General features: G+C 41.7%; 1 protein-coding gene across 4 annotated transcripts in view; it reads left to right on the top strand.

Moving 5' to 3' along the window:
* The window catches only part of LOC140731224 (netrin-G2-like), a 131,052-nt gene that overhangs the window by 10,655 nt on the left and 93,610 nt on the right, over positions 1–26,787 (top strand). For all 4 annotated transcript variants that reach the window (XM_073052713.1, XM_073052714.1, XM_073052712.1 and 1 more), the window contains exon 3: positions 7,669–8,312. In XM_073052713.1, coding sequence (XP_072908814.1) covers positions 7,669–8,312 — 644 coding nt within the window. The remainder of the gene's footprint in view (positions 1–7,668; positions 8,313–26,787) is intronic.

The following is a 26,787-nucleotide window of genomic DNA, read 5'->3' as shown; positions in this document are numbered from 1 at the left end:
AGGACAGTCAGAATGATTTTTAATATTGCCCCACACAGCAGATTTAAAACGGATGAAAGCCCAATTGCTCCACTTCTGGCTAATTCATTACTTACTGAGAAGATCTCATAATTTGTTAATAGTAATCGAACTAATTTTTATTATAAATATTTAATTCCATCCCCAATGCAAATCCAGATTGTTAAAAGAGAACATCAGGAGCAGATGTAAAATCCATGGGATGAAGTTCTAAGCATTGTTTCTTATAATCGGTTCACAATAATTCCCCAGTATGGTTTCAATGGTAGGACCTTCCGGGTGTCAGAACAAGCTATTTGCAAATAGTTATCTTTACTAGAAAGTTAATATTGTATACAGTAACTATGTTTACATTTTGGCTTCAGCTCATTACTCTAATGTTTGTTTCCTCTGAGGTTTGTTCCTGTAGGGAAACCATTCCCTTTCTAACCTAAGGAACACACATAAAATGCTGGAGGAACTCAGCAGGTCAGGCAGCATCTATGGAAAAGAATAAATAGTTCACATTTCCGGGCAAGGCCCTTCCTCAGGACTGAGAAGGAAGGGGGAGGTGTGAGAATAAAAAGATGTGGGGAGGGGAAAGAGGCCAGTTGGAAGGTGATAGGTGAAGCCTGGTGGGTGGGAAAGGTCAAAGAAGAAAGAATCTGATAGGAGAGGAGATGGGACAATAGGAGAAAAGGAAGGAGAGGTACCAGGGAAGACTAATAGGCAGGTGAGAAGCATTAAGTTGTCCGAGTGGGGAATAGAGGAAGGAGGGGGGATTTGTTTAACAGAAGGAGAAATCGATGTTCATGCCATCAGGTTGGAAGCTAACCAAACGGAATATAAGGTGTTGCTCCTCCACCCTGAGGGTAGCCTTGTCTTGGCAAAAAAGGAGAACATGGATCGACCTAGCTTCTAGCCTAGTTTTTTTTTAATACCTCCATTACAAATCTTTGGCTTCACAACTCTAGATCAGCTGACTTTCTCCTTTTGAGGTAATTCTCTGCCATCTTTCTCACATCTCACCTCTGAATCCAAACATAAAGAGGCAATGACCTCTCCATATAAGTACCCAGCTGTGATCTACCCATGTATCTATTTAAATAGTCTCTTCATTTCCTGCCTCGCACAGAGCAGTACAGTCAGAGGAATAGGCCCTTCTGCCCACAATGTCTGTACTGATCATGATGCCAAATAAAGCTAATCAGATAAAGCTAATTTGTGTTCACCTGTCTGTCTTATTGCCTCTTAAATGTGGTATCATAGTGGTTAGCACAACTCTTTACAGTACAGGCAACCTGGGTTCAATTCCCACTGTTGTCTGTAAGCAGTTGGTACGTTCTTCCCATGACCGCTTGAATTTCCTCCGGGTGCTCTGGTTTCCTCCCACAGTCCAAAGACGTACCAGCTGGTAGGTTAATTGGTCATTGTAAATTGTTCCATGATTAGGCTAGGGTTAAATTGGGGGATTGTGAGTGATGTGGTTCGAAGGACTGGAAGGGCCTATTACACGCTGTATCTCAATAAACAAATAAATAAACACCAGTACTCTGTCTTCTTCCACTACCACCGCTGGCATCTACCACTCTGTATATAAAAAAGACTCATCCTTCACTTTTCCTTTAAACTTACCCCTCTCACCTCAAAGCTATGCCTTCTAGTGTTTGGCAAGTCTACCCTGGGAAAGAGATTCTGTCTACCTACCCTCTTTACATCTCCCATAATTTTATAAACTTCTATCAGGTCTTACCTCAGCCTCCAACACTCCAGAGGAAATCGCCCAAGTCTGCTCAATATCTCCTTATAGCTAATGGTCTCTAATCCAGGCAGCACCCAGGTGAACCTCCACCGTCTTCACCACAAAGCCTCCTCACCCATGGGGAAAACAGAACTGAACACAAGTGTGGCCTAACCAAAGTTTTATACAGTTGCAAGATGAGCTTCCAACTCCTGACTGATCAAGGCAAGCATATTATCCCCCTTCTTTATCTCCTCTCATTTTCTTCTACAGTTTCGTTTTATCTTCATCCCCTGTCCATTCTCCTTGGAACTAATTTTCTCTCAGATTCAGGTTCAAGTTCAATTATTGATCACGTGCCCATCGAAACGTGGGTTGTTTGAGTTAACAACCAACACAACCTCAGTCTGTGCAGGGGCAGCCCGCAAGTGTTGCTATGCATACAGAGGAAATTAATTTTGGCCTGTTTGGTTCACAGCTCCATTAGCACCATTCACACTGTGATTGTTCCCACTCCTTCTAAAAACCATTATGCACTCATTTGATAGAGACCTTGCTTATTGATCTATCATTGAAAATCTCCCATGAGCATGAATGAAAAGAATCTGTAAACTATTGACATTTCATCACATAGAAAGCTAAGTGTAAAGTTGTATAAAACTGGATCCCTGCGTATAAGTCTCTTTTTCATGTGTTCTTCAAATTAGTCTGCTTGCTTCAGCACCTTGCATCCTCCCAAATGCTTATAGATTTGGGAAATTTTTAATGAGAATAAAATGGTGTTAAAATGCATCCCATATACCATTTCAAAACTTCAAAGTTGTCAGATCTGAAAGAGTAAGTTATGCTAATGGCTGCAGTGCCAGTTTCCCCAGAGAAATTCCATCTTCTTTGAAGTTCATTAAAAATATACACCTTCATTTTAGTTAGCATCCAGTTAAAATATCAATTTTTTGCATCAGCACATCAATAAATTAAGATCTAAATTTCCCAATAGAAAGTGCATATGTTGAGAGAAACTGACTTGTAAGTCATAAATTCTAATAAGGTAATGGGAATAAAGTTGAGGGTGTAGGAGAAAAAAGCAGTTTGAAACCATCATTAGTTTGACAACTTCAGAAAAACATCAGCTTTATTCTCTATTTTAAACATAACCCCTGCAAGCACCATCTTCTACCATTCTAATATTCCTGACAAATGTAACTCTCATTATTATGCAGAGATTTCTGACAACCATACCTTTTAATATACCACAGTGCCATTCAATTAATCTGTGAAAACAGCACACAAGTAAATAATGACAGATCTGCATGGGGAGGGGATAAAAGAAAACAGCAACCCACAATCCAATTTGAAACAAAATATGCTTTAAGACGTCAAAAATAATTCTGAACCCATTATGGATGTAACATACATTTAGTGGCCACTTTATTAGGTACACTCGCCCACCTGCTCAATAATGCAAATATCTAACCAGCCAATCATGTGGCAGCAACTCAATGCATAAAAGCATGCCGCCATGGTCAAGAGGCTCAGTTGTTGTTCAGAACAAACATTAGAATGGGGAAGAAATGTGATTGAAGTGACTTTGCAGATGGAATGATGCAAGACGGGGTGATTTGAGTATTTCAGAAACTGCTGATCTCCTGGGATTTTCACACACAACAGAATTATAGAGAATGATGTGAAAAATTTAAAAAAAAAAAAGAACACCCAGTGAGCTGCAGTTCTGTGGGTGAAAATGCCTTGTTAGTGAGAGAGGTCAGAGGAGAGTGGCCAGATTGGTTCAAGCTGACAGGAAGCCGATAAACACACACATTACAACAGCCGTGTGCAGAAGAGCATCTCTGAGTGTACAATGCATCAAACCGTGAAGCAGAAAAGCTACAGCAGCAGAAGACCATGGGCATACACTCAGTTCCACTTTATTAGGTGCTGAAGGTACTGAGTGTATATTGAGGCTAAAAGGAGTAATGTCACTAAAACCACAAATGTTATTATGAGTGCATTCATAAATGTAAATGCGTTTCTTTTATGACTCTTTATCAACCAGAGCTCTTGCAAAACAGTTTAATGTTATGAGCACAGTTTCAAAAGATAAATGTACATTTATTAACGAAGTATGTAAATGTCACCATATACTACCTTGAAATTCATAGTAGAACAAATAAATACAATAGAATCAATAAGAACCTACTCACACCTGACTCACTTGCCCCTTCATTGAAATGTTCCCATGACCAAAGATCTCATTTTAAGGACTCTTTATCTCAGTATCTCATGTTCTAGTCATTTATTGCTATTCACTTATATTTGCATTTGCACAGTTTGTTGTCTTCTACGCCCTGGTTGATCTTTCATTGATCCTGTTATAGTTACTATTCTATAGGTTTGCTGAGTATGCCCATAAGGAGATGAATGCCAGGGTTGTGTGACAGATATGTACTTTGATTATAACTTTACTTTGAACCTTTGAACAAAGACCAACAAGAAACCAATGTGCAAAAGAAGAGAAAATGTGCAAATACAGTACAATAATATTAATAAATAAATAATACAGCGGTCATGAGTTTTAGAGTCCTTAAAAGTGAGTCCATAGGTTGTGTTCAGTGATCAGTTCAGTGTAGAGGTGAGTGAATTTGTCCACATTGATTCAGGAGCCTGATGGTTTAGGGGTAATGACTGTTCCTGAACCTGGCATTGTGGGACCTGTACCTCCTACCTGATGGGTTTTTGTCCTGCACTACCACAGTAGCTGTAGCTAGATATATTTATTTGTTCTATAGTCTGTGATGTGATGTAAAAGCTCTATGGCGAATCTAAGTGCATGAATTAAGTAGTTGTTGATGGGATTCTGTCTCCAACCATTTCTCTGCTCATACCACTCACAGTGACTAACATCCCTCCAGACCCAGTCCATTCATACCAAGGCCTGGTTATCACAAAATCATATTCAGGAGGAAAAATGGTTTTTGCTTTCAAACTTACTTAGTAGCTAGAGTAGTTTATATACTATTGGGTTTCTTAGCTTGTGCTATTTGGGTGGAAAGTGGTAAGTTGGTTCACTGCCAAACTTTAATATTGACAGTGGTTAAAATGGGAATTTTACATATAGTATTCATACCAAACAATTACTCTCACTAACAATATCAAAAAGACTCTATTTTTGAACATACTATTATTGTGTTTGGTTATCAGTAAAAAGGAGTTTTTTAAAAACAAATGCCAATTTTTAAGTATTGATTTAGTTTGGATTTTATTATTCAACAGTTCATTCGTTTTTGTTTTCATTCAAACTGTAGTTTAGAATCGCTTTCAGCTTTGAATGAATACAGTTGGTTTTCTGTCACTCCACTCCTTACGTAACACATGGTATCTTTTCATTACATCCAAGTATGCAGATGTTCCCCTCAGCCAAAAAAATTGATGCAGAAACCAAAATGGTAGGTGCACACAGTATAACCTCTGTGCTGAATATTACCAATATGACCGCAGCAATCTGTCAGCATCACCTGCAGTAGTTGATTGTATTTCACCTCTAGTTTAGAATTTGAATACATAATTCAGGCTTATACTTCTGCTGAGCGTGGAGAGGACACTGTTGTGTCAAAAAGTGACATATTTTAGATGAAATATTAATTAAAGACAATGCGGTAGATTATATAGACATTCCACAGCTTTACATGAATAGTGATATGTCTCATCTGCTGTTTGTGTAAACTGTATATAAATAGCAGATGAGATTTATTCCAGGGCAGCATGGTAACATAGCGGTTAGTAGCAGTGACCCAGGTTCAATTCTGCCACTGTCTGTTAGGAATTTATGTGTTTTGTCCATGATCATGTGGGACTCCTCCGGGTGCTCTGGTATCCTGCCATGTTCCAAAGGTGTATGGGTTAGTAGGCTAATTGGTCACATTGTGTGTAATTAGGTGGTGCAGGCTTGTTGAGCTGGAAGGGCTTATTACTGTGCTGTATCTCTAAATAAATAAAATCATGTATATATGCATACATTTCTTATGAACACATATTCGCCGTGAAGGAATAAGAGACTTTGATGCATCCTAAAGACAGGAAAACAGCTAAATAAATGTAAGTTCTTTGTAGCAAGTAAATAGTAACAGCAGATATTTTAAATGTATTTATTCATGGATAAGATGGATGTTTCAGCCATTCCTTCTTTTCATGAGATCCATCACGTGGTGAATAGACTCCCAAGGCACTATTAGGCAGGGACTAAATGATTTTGATTTAGTGATAATGACGTACACACATCTAAATCAGCATAGCTTGTTCCATGAATCTTACAGCATCAATTGTAAAATCAGGGTTTGATTCCCACCAGTGTCTTTAAGGTCTGCATGTTTTCCCCGTGACTGTGTGGTTTCCTCTGAGTGCTCCAGTTTCCAGATTCCAAAGACCAACAATTAGGGTTAGTTAGTTGTGGGCATGTTGTGTTGGTGCCCGATGCATTGTAACACTTGCAGGGTGATTGAATATGGAAAAGGGGTGAAGTACCATCCATTGTTGTTTACTCTGCTTCAGACCAAGGACAATTGTGTCACCATAAGAATTTTGCCCTAAGATGAATACTGTTGCTTAGAGAAAGTCATGTTGTCATAGTGATATTCTGATTTCCTGTTGCCAAAGTTTTTGGGACTGAGAAAGGAGAATTGTCTGTTCCTTGCATTAGCAAATTTCTTTCCTATTTATGATGATATCAATGGTGGTTTTGTAAGCATGCTTTTCAACTCACCTCAACTCTGAACTGATTCCACAACTTTTGGACTTACTTTCCAGAACTTTTGTTATAAGTATTTATTTATCTATCTGTCAATTCATCTCAATAGATCAATAGGTATATTTAATGTCAGAGAAATGTATACAATATACATCCATGAAAACAGAGGAGTGCCCCAAAGAATGAATGACAGTTAATACATTAGAACCCCTAAGCCCCCCCCAGATACACCCCCACGCATAAGCAGCAGCAAGGCAGTGACCCCCCCACCCCCCCAGCAGCAAAAAGGCATCAGCACCCACCACCGAACACTCAAGCGTGCAGCATAGCATCAATAAAGACACAGACTTGCAGTACCCCCAAAGCTACCCATTCACCTAGTAATTCGACGTACCACAGGCTCTCCGTCTCTCTAATAAGGGAAAAAGAGGTGTCCCCATTTCACAGTGAGAGGGGAGACATAACAAACAAATCACTGACTTATGATGTTAAAACTCCGTTGCATTGCTTTTTCCGAGCTCTGCGCTCAGAGAGTCGGCACCAAAAAGGCTCCAGACTCTCTGGACACACAACCCCCGGCAGCTAGCCCACTGATCCCGATGTTCCGTGTTCTCCCACGGCGCTTCAGTCGGGGGTACCGGCCTAGAATCAGCATGTCCCCAGAGCCAGAAAATCCCAGAATCCCGAAGGCACACTCGTCTTCCAGGCCGCATCGTTAGATATCAAAAAGCGGCTGGTCGTGAGAGCGGGTCCCATTCCCACAAGGAACCGTAGTCAGAGTGTAACTCCAGATCAAGGTCTTCAAAAGAACATTGAAAGGGAAAAAAAGAGATATCAAAGGTAGAAACAAAGCTTTTTCCAAAGATGCAAACAAAGGAATCGCCATTTAGCGCCATCTTGATTTACTTACTTATTATTTTTTTTAATTTGCAGAGTTTGTCTTCTTTAGCAAATTGGTTGCTTTTCAGTCTTAGTGTGTAGTTTTTCATTGACTCTATTGTATTTTTTTGTTATACTGTGAATGGCTGCAAGAAAATTAATCTCAAGGCAGCATACGGTGACATATACAGTATGTACTTTGATAATATATTTACTTTGAACTATTGTCTTATTGAATCAATTGCTAAATAAATTAACTGCTCAATAAATTAACCAGATCTAATGCAACATTTTAACTTTCTTGTTTCAGGGCAATCCCTACATGTGCTTTAGTGAATGTGACGCTTCGAACCCAGACCTGGCTCATCCCCCCAAACTAATGTTTGATCAGGAGGATAATGGACCTGTAACTTACTGGCAAAGTGTCACCTGGAAGAAGTACCCTGAACCTCTCCTAGCCAACATCACCCTGTCTTGGAACAAGAGCATCCAACTCACCGAGAATATTGTCATTACCTTTGAGGCAGGCCGGCCCACCACTATGATTCTGGAGAAGTCTCTAAATCATGGAAGGACATGGCAGCCTTATCAGTACTATGCAGAGGACTGCATGGAGGCTTTCAGAATGGAGGCCAAAAATGTCCGCGATCTTTCACCTGTGACAGCTCTTCAGATCATCTGCACTGAAGACTACTCCAAGTGGTTGGGCTTTGAAAATGAGAAGAACTTGCACTTTGAGGTCAGAGAACGCTTTGCCATTTTTGCGGGCTCCTCCCTCCAGAATATGGACGCTCTGTACAAGAGAATGGACATTAACAAGGGTCTACGAGACTTTTTCACATTAACAGACCTTCGTATTAGGCTGATTAAACCTGCCACTGGAGGAACATTTGTACAGAGGAAATACCTAAACAAGTACTTCTACGCAATTTCTAATATTGAAGTTGTGGGCAGGTAAGCAACCATGTTATTATTGAAATAGAATCAGCTTTAAGATTCCACTTTCTTTTTGAAAAGCACTGAAGGAGATTTTGCTAACCCCATGGGTCATTTCTATTACTTTTTCCAAACTAATGTTGCAAAGGCTCTGACCCCTCTCATTAACGAGGTGTTTTCACCCACAGAACTGCTGCTCACTGGATTTGTTTTGTTTATTGCACCATTCTCTATAAACCCCAGAGACTGTTATGTGTGAAAATCCCAGGAGATAAGCAGTTTATGAGACACCAAACCACTCTGCCTGGCATCAACAATCACTCTACAAAGTACTTTGATGATATTTTTTCTCCATTCTGATGTTTGCTCTGAACAACAACAAAACCTCTTGACCATGTCTGCATGCTTTTATGCATTGAGTTGCTGCCACGTAATTGACTGATTAGATATTTGCATTAATGTGCAGGTGTGTGATTTAGATGCATATCATATTTTTTTACTGAGTTAAGTATTGTATGTAATTAGTTTTGCTACAACAAGTGTATGGGACATTGGAAAAAAAAGTTGAATTTCCCCATGGGGATGAATAAAGTATCTATCTATCTATCTATCTATCTATCTATCTACAGGTGCACCTAATAATGTGGCTACTAAGTGTTTGATTAAATGAGCTATGAGTGGAGAAGGTAGAAAGTGGATCAGATTGTTGAAATAAACATCAATTTTTCAAGGATAATAAATTCACTATAATCTTTAATACAGATTAGTGAGTGAGGAATTGGAGTGAAGCTTGGTTTGCTGCAATTATTTAAAGATTATTTCCTATTCCTTTTCCCCTCTGCCCATGCTAGTCTTTTACAATGACCTTTAAGTTTTTGTTGTCCTGCCGATTTAAAGTTGGAGTCACTTTTGCCAATAAAGGAAAGACCTTAATGTCGGCCATCATTATAGTTACAAGTAGAAAGCAACATGGGGTAGCGTGGTGGTTAGAACAATCACTTTACAGAATCAGGGTTTGATTCTCAACATTGTAAGAGTTTGCACATTCTCCCTGTGACTCTGTGGGATTCCTCTGGGTGCTACGCTTTCCTCCCCATATTCCAAAGGCATATGAGTTAGTGGGCATGCTATGTTTGTGCCGGAAGTGTGGTGACACTTACCTCCAGCACATTGTTGGACCGTGTTGGTTATTGATGCAAACAGTGCATTTCACTGTACGTTTCAATGTTTCAATGTACGTGTGACAAATAAAGCTAATCTTTATTTTTGCAACTTAGTCAACATAGTTATAAGCTGAGAGGGAACACATTTATTATAACAGGCCATCCATTCAATGTTTTGCTGCCTATGGCCAGAACCAGGGTTAAATGTCTGATTTGGACTGGATAGGATGAGAGTCTCAGTGGGCTGCTGGGTAGATACTACACGTCCAACTTCCTTTAATTCAGCTCTCCTTGTGCAGATTTGATTGCAACCTGTCCATAAACACGTAACCAGTAATGAGTACCCGGTACCTATTGGGTGAATGTAATATGGAAGTTGGAAAGTAGCTGAAAGATTAGCTTTATTTGTCAAATGTACATCGAAGCATACAGTGAAATGTTTCATTTGCGTCAATGGGCAACACAGTCTGAAGATGTGCTGAGAGTAGCCTGTGAAGGTCACCGTGCTTCCTGGGCCAATTAACCTATTAACCTGTTCATGTTTGGAATGTGGCAGAAAAGTAGAGCAGCTGCAGGATACCCACATGGTCATGGTCATACAAACTCCTTACAGACAGCAGCAGCGATTGAACCCAGTTGCTGGCAGGGTAAAACATTATGTTAATTGCTATGCTACCATTATGGCCACTACCATGTCACCTAGGATGGTGCAAGAACTATTTGTTGTCTGGACTACTGTCCAGATTTATTTAAGAGTAAAATGACTTAAAGAACCAGGCTATAGGAAAAACGTTATATCACAACATCAATAGGGTTTTTTGAGACTCTGAGATAGGTACATGGAGCTTAGAAAAATAGAGGGCTATGTGGTAGGGAAATTCTGGACAGCTTCTAGAGTGGGTTACATGGTTGGCATAGCATTGTGGGCCAAAGGGCCTGTAATGTGCTGTATATTTTCTGTGTTCTATGTTTTAATCAGGAATCTAGCTACATACAATTGTTCCTGTTTTTCAACCAACCTTTTTTGAAAGGTGCAATCATACATATATGAGATATATTCACAAAGTCCTAACTTTTAAAAATTAATTTACTGGATGTGAACTTTGCTTGCAAGCCCAGCATTTAATGCCTGTCTCTGAAGTTAAGTTTGTGGCGAGCAATCTTCATAAACCATCGCTGTCCTTCTGGTGAAGGTACTCCCTCAGTTGTTGGTTTGCTGTTAACAAAGTAAATTTACTATCAAAGTACGTATCTGTCACCATACACAACCCTGAGACTCATTTTCCTGTGAGCATACTCAATAAATCTATAGAATAATAACCATAGCAGAATCAATGAAAGGCTGCCCAACTTGGGCATTCAATCCGTGTGCAAAAGTCAACAAACTGTGCAAATGCAAAAAGAAAGAAATAATAATAATAAACAAATAAGCAAGAACATGAGAATAAGCAAGAAATAGCAAGAACAAATATCAAGAGCATGAGAGGAAGAGTCCTTGAAAGTGAGTCCATTGGTTATGGGAACATTTCAATGACTGGGCAAATGAAGTTGAGTGAAGTTCAAGAGCCTGATGGTTGAGGGGTAGTAACTGTTCCTGAACCTGGTGATGTGAGTCCTGAGGCTCCAGTTCCTTATTCCTGATGGCAACAGCGGGAAAAGAGCATGACCTGTCTAGTGAGGGTCCCTAATGATGGATGCTACTTTCCTGCGACAACGCTCTGTGTAGATATGCTCAATGGTGGGGAGTGTTTAGCCCGTGATGACTGGACCATATCCCCTACTTTTTATAGGATTTTCTGTTCAAGGGCATTGGTGTTTCCATACCAGGCTGTGATGCAGCCAGCCAATATACTCTCCACTACACATCCACAGAAGTTTGTCAAAGATTTAGATGTCATTCTGAATCTTTGCAAACTCCTAAGGAAGCAGAGGCACTGCTGTGCTTTTGTCATAATGGTGCTTACGTTCTGGGCCCAGGACAGGTCCTTTGAAACAATACCACCGAGGAACTCAAAGTTGCTGACCCTCTCCACCTCTGATGCTGTGATAAGATCTGGCTGCTGGACCTTGGGTTTTCTTCTCCTGATTTCAGCCATCAGCTCTTTGGTCCTGACACTGAGTAAGAGGTTGCTGTTATGGCACCACTCAGCCAGATTTTCAATCTCCCTCCCATGTGCTGATTCATTACCACCTTTGATTTGGCCTACGACATTGGTGTCATCAGCAAGCTTGAATATGGTACTGGAGCTATGCTTAGCCACGCAGTCGTTAGGTATAAAGGGAGTAGAGCAGGGGACTGAGCACATAGACTTGTGGTGCACCTGTACTGATGGAGATCGTGGAGGAGAGGTCAATGTCGATCCGAACTGACCGGGGTCTACAAGTGAGGAAGTCCAGGATCCAATTGCACAAGGTGGTACGAGGTCTTGGAGTTTATTAATTAGCTTTGAAGGGGACGATGTTCTCATAGATTAAAATCATAGGATCATCAGCAGATGTGGGAGTTCATGATGATTTCTCCATGTTTTGATGGTCAAAGCAAGTATAGAAGGCATTGAGCTCATCTGGAAGTGAAGCCCTGTTGTCGCCTACGTGCTTAATTTAACTATGATAGTATTCAAGCCCTGTCACAACTGTCGAGCATCCTTCATTGATTCAAGTTTAGTCCAGAATTGCAACTTTGCCTTTGAGATGACTTTCTGGAGATATATCTAGACCTCTTGTAACCACCTTGGTTACCAGACTTGAGTGCCTCTGACTGGACCTCAGCAGATTGTTGATTTCATGGTGCATCCAGGGCTTCTGACTGGGGAAGACTCTGAATGATTTTGTGGGGACACACTCATCTACAATTGTTTTAATAAAGCCTGTTACAATCATTGTGAATTCATTAAAATCCATAGATGAGTCCTTGAACACAGCCCAGTCCACTGACTTGAATCAATCCCATATCTGCTGCTCTGCCCCCTCCGTCACCTCTTTGCTGTCCTAGACTTTGGAGCTTTGCTCTTCAGCTCCTGCCTGTAAGGAGAGAGCCTGTATGAGAGATGATTGATTGCTCTGTGCTTGTACTCACTGGAGTTTTGAAGAATCAGGGAGGACCTCATTGAAAGGCCTAGATAGAGTGGATGTGGAGAAGATGTTTCCAATTGTGGAAGAGTCTAGGACCAGAGGGCACAGCCTCAGAATAGAGGATTGTTGCTTTAGAACAAAAATGCAGAGGAATTTCTTTAACAAGTGGGTGGCAAATTTGTGGAGCATATTGTTAAGGATGGCTGTGGAGGGGTATAGTCATTAGGTATAGTTAAAGCAGAAGTTGATAGGTTCTTGATTAGTCAGGGCATCAAAGGTTATGGGGAGAAGGCAGGAGAATATGGTTGAGAAAGAACATTTATCACCCTAATGCGTGGTACAGATTCAGTGGGCCAAATGACCAATTCTGTTCTTCTGTTTTATGGTCTTATGTTCTTCTGGAAGGCAGGAATGCACTTGTGCCAGATACATTCCCCTGGCACTGCAAACATATCCCACTCATTTGAACAGGGTTAACCTATCTCAATCTTTAATGTTAGCTTTTTTTTCTCTTTTTTTTCTTTATTTCAATGTATTTTTAAGCTTTTAGGTAATTAATACCACGTTCAATGCAACACACACAAAAGGTCAGGCAGTATCTTTGGAAAAGAATCAACAGTCAACATTTTGGACTGAGACCCTTCATTAGGACTGAGAAAGATTGCCCCACACAGCAGTTTTAGAATGGATGAAAGCCCAATTGCTCCACTACTGGCTAATTCATTACTTACTGAGAAGGTCTCATAATTTGTTAATAGTAATCGAACTAATTTTTATTATAAATATTTAATTCCATCCCCAATGCAAATCCAGATCGTTAAAAGAGAACATCAGGAGCAGATGTAAAATCCATGGGATGAAGTTCTAAGCATTGTTTCTTATAATCAATTCACAATAATTCCCCAGTATGGTTTCAATGGTAGGACCTTCGGGGTGTCAGAACAAGCTATTTGCAAATAGTTATCTTTACTAGAAAGTTAATATTGTATACAGTAACTATGTTTACATTTTGGCTTCAGCTCATTACTCTCATGTTTGCTTCCTCTGAGGTTTGTTCCTGTAGGGAAACCATTCCCTTTCTAACCTAAGGAACACACATAAAATTCTGGAGGAACTCAGCAGGTCAGGCAGCATCTATGGAAAAGAATAAATGGTTCACATTTCCGGGCAAGGTTCTTCCTCAGGACTGAGAAGGAAGGGGGAGGTGCGAGAATAAAAAGATGTGGGGAGGGGAAAGAGGCCAGTTGGAAGGTGATAGGTGAAGCCTGGTGGGTGGGAAAAGTCAAAGAAGAAGGAATCTGATAGGAGAGGAGAGTGGACCATAGGAGAAAGGGAAGGAGGAGGGGACCCAGGGGGAAATAATAGGCAGGTGAGAAGAAGTAAAAGGTCAAAGTGGGGAATAGAGTGGGGGGATTTGTTTACCATAAGACAAAGGAGCAGAAGTCGGCCATTCGGCCCATCGAGTCTGCTCCTCCATTTCATCATGAGCTGATCCAATCTCCCCTTTAGTCTCATTCCCCCGCCTTCTCACCATAACCTTTGATGCCCTGACTACTCAGATACCTATCAATCTCTGCCTTAAGTACACCCAATGACTTGGTCTCCACTGCCGCCTATGGCAACAAATTTCATAGATTCACCACCCTCTGGCTAAAAATTTTTTTTCGCATCTCTGTTCTGAATGGGCGCCCTGCAATCCTCAAGTCATGTTGTCTCATACTAGACTCCCTCACCATGGGAAACAACTTTGCCACATCCACTCTGTCCATGCCTTTCAACATTCAAAATGGTTCTATGAGGTCCCCCCTCATTCTTCTAAACTCCCGGGAGCACAGTCCAAGAGTGGTCAAACATTCCTCATATGTTAACCCTCTCATTCCCGGAATCATTCTAGTGAATCTTCTCTGAACCCTCTCCAACGTCAGCACATCCTTTCTTAAATAAGGAGCCCAAAAACTGCACACAGTATTCCAAGTGAGGTCTTACTAGTGCCTTATAGAGCCTCAACATCACATCCCTGCTCCTATACTCTACTCCTCTAGAAATGAATGCCAACATTGCATTCACCTTCTTCACCACCGACTCAACCTGGAAATTTACTGGAAGGAGAAATTGATATTCATACCATCAGTTTGGAGGGGACCCAGATGGAATATAAGGTGATGCTCCCCCATCCTGGGGGCTTCACATGCCTGACCTGCAGTGTTCCTGCAGCATTTTGTGCACGTTGCTTTGGACTTCCAGCATCTGCAGATCTTCTTGTTTTTATAATACCAGTTTCATATGTGTTTGGATAAATTTATCTTTATTTCAATGATTTACTTTTTTAAATGATTTTCATATCATGCTCAAATTCTTCCAATCTTTCTGGTCAGGGTGATCTGTGAGGAGTACTTTATTTTCCGTGGCCCACATCTCGCAGTGAGGCAGCAACCTGAGATTTAGGATCAGCATAATCTGGCCCAATATATCTGCTCAATAACCCTTCATGAAGGAATGTCATGTCAATCTATTCTCTCTCCATTGAACTAAAATTGGATGGATTAAACTTCAAAAACAGGAAAATTAATATTGACCATAAACTATTCTTCATAGTTCCAATGTTATAAAAGGAAATCTCTGTAAATACTGAAAATCTGAACTAAAAACATGGTGTGCTGAAAGTAATCTGCAGTTTAGACTGGGAAGAGTCTGTGTTAGGGTTTAAGTAAATGCAGAGACAGGCAAGGAAGGGAGAGGAAAGGAAACACAAGGTGTTATGGTAGAAAGCAGGAGAAATCAGATGACAAAAGGGATGATGGTGCACAAGAAAGCGATGGCTAAGGGGACTAATCTGGTCAGGGGATGTGAGCAGCAGAGTCACTACTGAAAGCTGTTGCCTGTTGCCTGCAGTGTACAGTAAATAATCTGAAACTGTTGAACTCAATATTGATCCTAAAAGGTGTTATGTACTTACCTGAGAAATGATGTTGCCTTCCTTGAACTGCTCCGGCAGGAGACTATAACACCGAGGTCACTGGTGGTTAATATTATTTAAATTACAACCACTTTCGCAGCTGCAGATCAAACTCTGATAAGGTTGCATGAACCTTATTTCAATTTCATGAACACCAATGGTTGTTGTCATATTAAATCCTATGTTTCCCTAACCACTGAAAACCAACACACAAAAATACTGTCATTGTTATTAATGATTCGACAGATGGGGCTGTCCAAATCTCAACTTTAATTTATCTAGTCTGGTACTAATTAGCACTAAATCAGTAAATTGGTAACTATAATCGCACCATGCAGGATGGCTGCTACAGGACATGGAAAATTGGTGGGATGGGACATTAGTCTGGGTCGCTTCAGGTCTTCTGGCATCATTCTATTCTCTGATTCTAGACTTTCAGAGCAGACTCGATGGGCCAAATGACCTAAGTCTGCTCTGATCCCTAATGATGTATAATTCAAAAAGCAGAAAAGTGTCAATGCTGGAAATCTAAAATAAAGATACAAATTATGATTGGATTCTGCCGACTCTATGAAGAGAGAAACAGAATATTTAAGATCAATGATTATTTATCAGAAACATAAAAAGTCAGATATCAAAGATTATTTTCTGTTTTTATTTCTGATATATCTATCCAATCCATGCAAATTGTACCTATGTCCGTGTTGGTCAATGTATAGACATTTCACTGTGCTGTCTCTGAGCTGGATGTTGACACAGGTAACTCAAGGTGGAAGATTTTGTTCCTTTTTATGTTTTTCCCTTCATGGGCTCGTCCCCTTTGTAAATCTTAAATGGTGGTTATTGAAATGGACCATGCAATTCCTGTCAAAGTGCATCTTATCATTTACACTTGACATTACTACGATGAAAAAGACTTGGCTATCTTCATATTCTTGTGATAAAGTCTGCTCCTTTTGAAAATTTGCAGCATGACTTTGCAATGACCCATCTCAATCTGAAGAGGCACGTTCATAAAACATCGACCTGTCATGTAAAGTAATTATACCCCTCCCCTTGTCTCACAACCTCTGACCGTGTGTAGGTTTGCACCCCAATATTTTCTGCAGGGTTCAACCGAGGGCAAGCAAAAAGAAATATTCTCAAGCATAAGGTAAGTACAGTGGGAAAGATGTGGCTGTAATGTGATCATGTTTAAAAATAAGCAGTTGCCATATTTAAGACAGTGATCAGGTAGATGAGAATGAGAAATTCTATTGAAGGTCATGTAGACTGAGAGGAAGAGTGGTTCCTGCTTGGTTTGAAGCAATGTATGATTGCAATGGGAAAGGGCAGTCTGGTTAAGGTAAGGAAAATCCTTTTCATTCTTTTGCACCTGTCATATTTTATCGTGGATGCAGTTAAAATTAAGAGGGGTTCTCTGCAGTGAGCAGAAGCAGTTTACTTCAGGAAAGCTGAGAGAGAGAGAGAGAGAGCTGCTGGTGGGTTGTGAAGCTGTGGGGAAGGGGTAGGCAGAAGGGGATTCATTTATTTATTTATTGAGATACAGCATGGAATAGGCCATTCTGGCCCTTCGAGGCAGGCTGCCCAGCAATTCCCTTGATTTAATCCCAGCCTAATCACAGGACAGTTTACAATGACCAATTAACCTACCAACCGGTATATCTTGGACTGTGGGAGGAAACCCGTGTGGTCACAGGGAGAACATACAAACTCCTTACAGGCAGCGGAGGGAATTGAACCTAGGTTGCTGGTACTGTAAAGCATTGTGCTAACCACTACACTACCATGCCACCCTATCACCCCTGGTTCATGACTCCTGGTTGTTTTTCTCTTTCACAAATTCCATTATTTAGTGGGTAGGTTGTAGTTTATCATTTTGTTCATATACTTCATATTTGGAGTTTGTTCATTGTGAGGGTTTTGAATGTACGAACTCCTTACAGGTGGTGGTGGGAATTGAACCCTGGTCGCATGTACTGTAAAGTGTTCTGCTAACCGCGATGCTACCATGTCTCATAGTGGCGCTTGGTCAGCATTTGCTTATTAAAGCAAATTCAGATCAAGCAGCTTGGGAACAAAGGTGAGCTTTGCTTTGCCTCTGAAGGAAAAAGGGATGAAATTTGTGGGTTCAGGTGTAAAGGGGGAACAATTCACTGACCAGAGTAAAAATAAGTGACCCCAGGAATGAAAGGGTTAATGTATGAGGAGCATTTGATGGCTCTAGGCCTGTACTCACTGAAGTTTAGAAGAATGAGGGGGGATCTCATTGAAACCTATTGAATATTTAAAGGCCTAGATACAGGAGAGGTAGAGAGGATGTTTCCTATAGTGGAGGAGTCTAGGACCAGAGGGCACAGCCTCAGAATAAAAGGATGTCCCTTTAGAACAGAGGTAAGGAGGAATTTCTTTAGCCAGAGGGTGGTAAACCTGTGGAATTAATTTCCACAGACAGTCGTGAAGGCCTAATCATTGGGTATATTTAAAGTGGAGGTTGATAGGTACTTGATTAGTAATGACGTCAAAGGTTACGAGGAGAAGGCGGGAGAATGGGTTTGATTGGGATTATAAATCAGCCATGATGGAATGGTTGGGCAGGTGTAGGGTAACATAATTGGTGAAAACGTACATAATTCACAACCACCAACATTGAGTAGGGGTTTCACTTCAAGAGGCTGGTCTGACGTGTTAACGCTTTTACGTAAAGAGTTTAATGCGCTTTTGTGTGCAGATTTCAGAGTTCAATGAAATGTGTTACAGGTTCTATTAACCATAAAACGCCTCACTTCATGTTATTTGCAAAAACTTACACTGGTGACCCCGATGCTCTAGGACGATTCCGGAGTTATTGAACTTGTTGGCCAACGCAGTCGCTTTGAAACTGTCTGAGTTTTGGGAGCAAAATGCCATCACTTGGTTCATACAAGCAGATGCCCAGCTCACTCTGCAAGAAATTTCCACCAACAACACCAGATTCTACTACGTGGTAGTGGTGCTTAGCAACTCCAGAGCTGCGAGAGTGATGAATCTGCTAGAACACCCACCTGAACACGATAAATAGCAATCGCTGAAAACTCACCTTTTACAGACATTGGACTACCGGAATTTGAGTGTGCCAAACAATTGTTCTCCTTACCCGGTCTTGGAGATGCTAGGCCTTTGGAGCTAATGGACCACACGCTGTCTCTCCTGGGAAATCACCATCCTTGTGTTATTTTTAAAGAACTCTTCATGTAGCAAATGCCTGATTGAGTTTGTGTAGCCCTTGCTAATGCACAAGTGATGGACTATAGGGAGCTTGCTAAAATGGCTGATAGTCTATGCTCAGCTGGACAGCGATGCATCCTTCCTCCTCCCTTCCCTGACTCATTAATCCCGTTGGCAAGGCTCCCAACATAAGGATGCTGGTGGCTGCGAAACAGACGAAGCTGGGCCTGTGCTTTTACCATGCTCGGCTTTGGTACGAATGCTAGGAAGTGCTGACCACCTTGCAGCTTTGACAGTGCCATCAGAAGCCTGGAAGCACCATGGATTCCAGTTAGCAGGATCGTCTACTGTTCATTGCGGACACCCTTTCAGGGCAATGCTTCTTATGTGACACGGGTGCTCGAGCCAGCCTCGCCTTAAGGCAAAGAGCGAAGAAACCTCACTGGAGGCAGCAGGATCCAGACATATGGGGCACGATGAGTGACGCTCTGCTTCCATGGGTGACGTTACACATGGGACTTCATCCTGGATAAACTGGCTAGACCTCTGCTCGGTGCAAATTTCCTGTACGAGGACTGTTAGTCAATCTTAAGAACTGCCAGCTTGTGGATATCAAGGACTCAGGGTCGTTATCCTGGTCCCCCAGTAAGTTCCCCACACTGACTCTGCCAAGCATGTGCACCACTGCATGGGAGTTTACTCGACTGCTGGGTGAACTCCCAGACCCCACCAAGCCCACATTCTGCACAAAACATGGGGTGAAGCACTACACTTCCACAATCGGCTCACCAGTCCGTACCTGCGCACATAGACTGGACCCAGAAAAGCTGGCAACTGCGAAGACTGAATTTGCCAATATAGGAAGACTTGAAATTGAAAACTGGTCAAATAGCCCCTGGACTTCACCCCTCCATATGGTCTCGAAGTGCAATGGTGGTTGCCGCCCATGTGGAGATTACTAATGCCTTAACGAAGCCACCATTCCCGATTGTTACCCGATCGCACACATTCAAGACTTTTCGGCACGTTTAGCCGGAAAGTTAATTTTTTCCAAAGTCGATCTAGTTCGAGGCTACCATCAGGTGTCTCTGGTTGGAGGACATTCCCAAAACAGCTGTGATAACCCCATTTGGCCTCTGAGTTTCTGTGCATGCCATTTGGACTATAAAATGCAGCACCAACTTTCCAACGGCTAATGGACTCTTGTATTAAAAGAATTAGATTTTCTTTTTGTTTACCTGGATGACGTACCTGTCGCTAGTGTGTCCAAATCTGAACATGTATCCCATTTCCACACACTTCTCGTGTGATTAAGCCAATATAGGTTGATTACTAACCCTACTAAATTCCAGTTTGGGTTGTCCACCATTGACTTTCCCAGCCATCGCATCTGCGCAGAAGGTGCGAAACCCGTCCCATCAAAGGTAGCCGCTATTATGGATTTCCCACTGTCCCACATAGTGAATTTTTTAACACCGCTTCATTCCGCAAGCTCCTGAGCTTATGCTCCCCCTGTACAGTACGCTTAAAGGAAATACCTCTAATCAAGTGCTTGACCAGTCAGCGGACATGACCAGGGGATTTGATGAAAGCTCTTTCTAATGTGACCCTACTGGCGCACCCATAGCCATTACTACTGACACTTCAGACTCCATTGTGGGTGCCATGGCAGCCGCTCGCCTTCTTTAGCCGGCAACTTCATCCCCCACCTCCCCCCAAAAGGAAATACAACAAATTTGACTGTGGGCTTCTCGGTCCGCCATTTTCACTCTCTTCTAGACGGTCGCCACTTCACAGCGTTTATTGACCGCAAACCCCTCGTGCACACAGTAGCCAAAATATCAGACCCTTGGTCTGCACGGCAACAATACCACCTGGCCTAGGTATCCGAATTCACAACTGATATACAGCATTTCAAAGGGGAAAAATAACGCTGTAGCTGATTGCCTCTCACAGCCGGCCTTTGAGGCTGTACACATAGGGGTTGACTATGCCAGCATGGCAGCCAACCAAGTTACTAACCCAGAGGCTCAGGCTTATTGAACAGCAGTCACGGGCCTGCGGTTAGCTAACATTAAGTTTGGGGAAGCTGGGGTTTCTCTGCTATGCGATGTCTCAACCAGTCGCACTTACCCATTGTACCTGCAAACAGGAGACGGACTATTTTTGACTCCATTCATGGCCTCGCATGAATGCCTGCTGAGTATTCCTCTTGTTGGTGCTCTTCCCTCCAAGGAACGTTTTTACCATGGTGGACCGTACCATCAAGTGGCCAGAGGTCAACCCTCTAGCATTGATGACGGTTGCTTACGTGGCATGGGTGTTCATCAGCTCCTGGGTTGATTGGATTAGCACCCCATCTGATATTTCCTCTGACCGCGGTCCCCAATTCATATCAAACCTTTGGGCTGCGATGGCCCAGAACCTCGGCGTTAGGCTACATCACACCACTGCTTATCACCCACAGTGCAATGGCCTATGTGAATGGTTTCACCGCTCTGAGGGCCTTCCTGACGAATGTGTGTTGGCATGATCATCTCCTGTGGGTCCTACTGGCACTCAAAACTGCCCCAAAAGAGGACTTACCATCATCCCTGGCAGAGTTTGTGTGGGCAGCTGTTATGAGTGCCAGGTGATTTCATTCCTGGTCAGCCTGTCAACAGTGTTCCACCCTCCCTCGGTAAATTCAATTCCTTTTCACCTATTCCTACCTCCCAACATGGTATACAGCACTCTTGTGTTCCTACATTCCGACTCATTTGTTTCATCCATCATAATGCACACCAACATCCCCTTAGGTCCCCTTACGATGGCCCATTTGGCATTTTGGAACGGGGAGAAAAGATTTTTGTCATACATTAGAAGTGTAAACCTGAATGCATTTTGGTAGATTGCCCTAACCAAGATTTGGAGTATTCCCCTGCCATGCCCCTGGCATCACAACTTGACCATGAGCATGTCAAAGTACCTCTGGATGAGCCAGAGGCACCTGTTGTTCTTTCACCCATGGAACACAGGACCCAAGCCAGGAGTCTTGTCCGAGCTCCAGACAGGCTCACAGTGCTGGCTTTAGTCAATTCTGGGGGGTCCTGTGTCGGGGTAACGTAATTGGGAGGAATGTACATATTTCACACCCACTGACATTGAGTTGGGGTTTCACCTTAAGAGGCTGGTCTCGTGTGATAACGTTTTTAGGTAAAGAGTTTTAGCATGCTTTTGTGTGTAGGTTTTGGAATTCAATAAAATATGTTGCAAGTTTCATTAAACATAAAGTGCCTCTCTTCATTTATTTGTGAAAACCTACACATTGGTTCGAATGGCCTAATTCTGCTCATTTGTCTTATGGTCTAAGTAATGATGGTGAGTTTTAGAAAGACAACTTCCACATGAATTATTGTATTCCTGACAAATAGTTCACTTCATTAAATCATCTACCTCTTTAAGTAGCACATCTATTATCTTTAATTCTTTGTTATCCTTTGAAAGGTATTTTTGGTGGGTTTTGATCAGTTTAAAAGGATCAAATTATAGCACAGCATAGTTTTATGACTTGTTCCAGAGTTTAAAGTTCAATGTTAGCATTCATATCACGAGGACTAGAATATAAAAGCAAGGATATAATATTAAGACTTTATAAAGCACTGGCGAGGCCTCACTTGGAGTATTGTCAGCAGTTTTGGGCCCTTTAAGGATGTGCTGAAACTAGAGACGGTTCAAAAGATGATCATGAAAATGATTCTGGGATTGAAAGGCTTGTTATATGAGGAGCATTTGATGGCTCTGGGCCTCTACTCACTGGAATTGAGAAGAATGAGGGATTAGCTCATTGAAACCTATCGGATGTTGAAGGGCCTTGGTAGAGTGAACGTGGAGAAGATATTTCCCATGGTGGAAGTGTCTAAGACCAAAGGACACAGCCTTAGAATAGAGAGGCGTCCTTTTAGAACTGAGATGAGGAGGAATTTCTTTTTTACAGAGTGGTGAATCTGTGGAATTCTTTGCTCCAGGCAGCTGTGGAGGCCAAGTCTTCTTGTATATTTAAGGCAGAGGGTGATAGATCCTTGATTGGTCAGGGCATGAAGGGATATGGGGTGAAGGCGGGAGATTGGTGCTGAGAGGGAAAATGGATCAGCCATGATGGAATGGCGGAGCAGACTCGATGAACCAAATATGTGGTCTTATGGTCTTAATGAATTGGATTCCAGAAATTCAACCAAACCTGACCAGCCTTCATCTCAGACCTTCTGTTGGATATTTTTGCTACCAGTATCTTCAGCCTTCCTTGCAAAGGTCTTTCTTAGGATTAGTTTTGTTTAACTCTTCAGAATCTTGTGGAATTAAAAAGTTGTGGAATGTTACAAAAGGCTTGTGCTAGGTATGTGGAGTCTGATGCCTCTCCTAAGGTGAGGAGCAGATGGCAAAGTTCATATTTATTGTCCTTTGCAAGCTGCCCTTGAGAAATGAGACACCTCCTTCTGTTGGCATAGTGGCTCCCAATGTGTCTGGTGGTTTTTGATACAACTGACTGACTTGCTATTCCACTTCAGAGAGCAATCAGGTGAGAAGCACACCTGTGTGGGCTAAAAAGAGAAAATTCTGGGAGTGCTCAGCATACATTTATGAAGAAAGAAGCTGAACTAATTCTGTATTTCTCCCTCTATAGGCGCTGCCTGACCTCAAAGTTTCAAAGTACATTTATTATCAAAGTATGTATAAATCATGCAACCTTGAGTTTTGTGTGCTTACAGGCAGCCACAAAACCAGAAACCTGAAAGAACTCGGATGTGGAAGCCATAGAAAGGGTGCAGAGGAGATTTACAAGGATGTTGCCTGGATTGGGGAGTATGCCTTATGAGAATAGGTTGAGTGAACTTGGCATTTTCTCCTTGGAGTGAAGGAGGATGAGAGATGACCTGATAGAGGTGTACAAGATGATGAGAAGCATTGATCATGTGGATAGTCAGAGGCTTTTTCCCAGGGCTGAAATGGTTGCCACAAGAGGACACAGGTTTAAGGTGCTGGGGAGTAGGTACAGAGGAGATGTCAGAGGTAAGTTTTTTACTCAGTGCGTGGAATGGGCTGTCGGCAACGATGGTGGAGGCGGATATATAACCATATAACAATTACAGTACGGAAACAGGCCATCTTGGCCCTTCTAGTCTGTGCCAAATGCTTACTCTCACCTAGTCCCACCAACCTGCACTCAGCCCATAACCCTCCATTCCATTCCTGTCCATATACCTATCCAATTTTTTTTAAATGACAAAATTGAACCTGCCTCTACCACTTCTACTGGAAGCTCGTTCCACACAGCTACCACTCTCTGAGTAAAGAAGTTCCCCCTTGTGTTACCCCTAAACTGTTGCCCCTTAACTCTCAACTCATGTCCTCTTGTTTGAATCTCCCCTACTCTCAATGGAAAAAGCCTATTCACGTCAACTCTATCTATCCCCATCATCATTTTAAATACCTCTATCAAGTCCCCCCTCAACCTTCTATGTTCCAAAGAATAAAGACTTAACTTGTTCAACCTTACTCTGTAACCTAGGTGCTGAAACCCAGGTAGCATTCTAGTCATTCTCCTCTGTACTCTCTCTATTTTGTTGACACCTTTCCTATAATTTGGTGACCAGAACTGTACACAATACTCCAAATTTGGCCTCACCAATGCCTTGTACAATTTTAACATTACACCCCAACTCCTATACTCAATGCTCTGATTTATAAAGGCCAGCATACCAAAAGCTTTCTTCACCACCCTATCCACATGAGATTCCACCTTCAGGGAACTATGCACCATTATTCCTAGATCATTCTGTTCTACTGCATTCCTCAATGCCCTACCATTTACCATATATGTCCTATTTTGATTAGTCCTACCAAAATGTAGCACATCACACTTATCAGCATTAAACTCCATCTGCCATCTTTTAGCCCACTCTTCTAACTGGCCTAAATCTCTCTGCAAGCTTTGAAAACCTACTTCATTATCCACAACGCCACCTATCTTAGTATCATCTGCGTATTTACTAATCCAATTTACCACCCTATCATCCAGATCATTAATGTATATGACAAACAACATTGGACCCAGTACAGAAGTCCATATAGACAGCATCCACTGCTTTACCCTCATCAACTTTCCTAGTAACCTCTTCAAAAAAATTCAATAAGATTTGTCAAACATGACCTTCCATGCACAAATCCATGTTGACTGTTCCTAATCAGACCCTGTCTATCCAGGTAATTATATATACCATCTCTAAGAATACTTTCCATTAATTTACCCACACTGTTGTCAAACTTACAGACCGATAATTGCTAGGTTTACTCTTAGAACCCTTTTTAAACAATGGAACCACATGAGCAATACACCAATCCTCCGGCACCATCCCCTGTCTCTAATGACATTTGAAATATTTCTGTCAGAAACCCTGCTATTTCTACACTAACTTCCCTCAAGGTCCTAGGGAATATCCTGTCAGGACCTGGAGATTTATCCGCTTTTATATTCTTTAAAAGCGCCAGTACTTCCTCTTCTTTAATCATCATAGTTTCCATAACTACCCTACTTGTTTCCCTTACCTTACACAATTCAATATCCTTCTCCTTAGTGAATACTGAAGAAAAGAAATTGTTCAAAATCTCCCCCATCTCTTTTGGCTCCACACATAGCTGTCCAATCTGATTCTCTAAGGGACCAATTTTATCCCTCACTATCCTTTTGCTATTAATATAACTGTAGAAACCCTTTGGATTTATTTTCACCTTACTTGCCAAAGCAACCTCATATCTTCTTTTAGCTTTTCTAATTTCTTTCTTAAGATTCTTTTTACATTCTTTATATTCCTCGAGCACCTCATTTACTCTATGCTGCCTATATTTATTGTAGATCTCCCTCTTTTTCCGAACCAAGTTTCCAATATCCCTTGAAAACCATGGCTCTCTCAAACTTTTAACCTTTCCTTTCAACCTAACAGGAACATAAAGATTCTGTACCCTTAAAATTTCACCTTTAAATGACCTCCATTTCTCTATTACATCCTTCCCATAAAACAATTTGTCCCAATCCACTCCTAAATCCTTTCGCATCTCCTCAAAGTTAGCCTTTCTCCAATCAAAAATCTCAACCCTTGGTCCAGTCCTAACCTTCTCCATAATTATATTGAAACTAATGGCACTGTGATCACTGGACCTGAAGTGCTCCCCAACACATACCTCTGTCACCTATTTCATTCCCTAACAGAAGATCCAACACTGCCCCTTCTCTAGTCGGTACCTCTATGTATTGCTGCAAAAAACTATCCTGCACACATTTTACAAACTCCAAACCATCCAGCCCTTTTACAGAATGGGCTTCCCAGTCTATGTGTGGAAAATTAAAATCTCCCACAATCACAACCTTGTGCTTACTACAAATATCTGCTATCTCCCTACAAATTTGCTCCTCCAATTCTTGCTCCCCATTAGGCGGTCTATAATACACCCCTATAAGAGTTACTACACCTTTCCCATTCCTCAATTCCACCCAAATAGTCTCCCTAGACAAGCCCTCTAATCTATCCTGCCAAAGCACCGCTGTAATATTTTCTCAGACAAGCAATGCAACACCTCCCCCTCTTGCCCCTCCGATTCTATCACACCTGAAGCAACGAAATCCAGGAATATTTAGTTGCCAATCACATCACTCCTGCAACCATGTTTCACTAATAGCTACAACATCATATTTCCAGGTATCAATCCATGCTCTAAGCTCATCCACCTTTCTTACAATGCTCCTAACATTAAAATAGATGCATTTAAGAAACTCTCCACCTCTTACTCTCTGTTTATCCCTAACAGTGCAAACAACTTTATTATCTTTTTCTTCCTTCTCCCCTACATCTTTGGTCTGAGCACTCCCCTTCTCTGTCACCTGCCTATCCTCCCTCACACACTGTCTACTAGCTTCCTCTATTTGTGAACTAACCTCCTCTCTCCTAGTCTCTTCAATTTGATTCCAACCCCCCAACCATTCTAGTTTAAAGTCTCCCCAGTAGCCTTCGCAAATCTCCCCGCCAGGATATTGGTCCCCCTGGGATTCAAGTGCAACCCA

The sequence above is a fragment of the Hemitrygon akajei genome, chromosome 7, assembly GCF_048418815.1.
Source record: "Hemitrygon akajei chromosome 7, sHemAka1.3, whole genome shotgun sequence".
Classification (NCBI taxonomy): Eukaryota; Metazoa; Chordata; class Chondrichthyes; order Myliobatiformes; family Dasyatidae; genus Hemitrygon; species Hemitrygon akajei.
The sequence above is the reverse complement of the archived record's forward strand: the minus strand, read 5'-3'. Positions and strand labels throughout refer to the sequence as shown.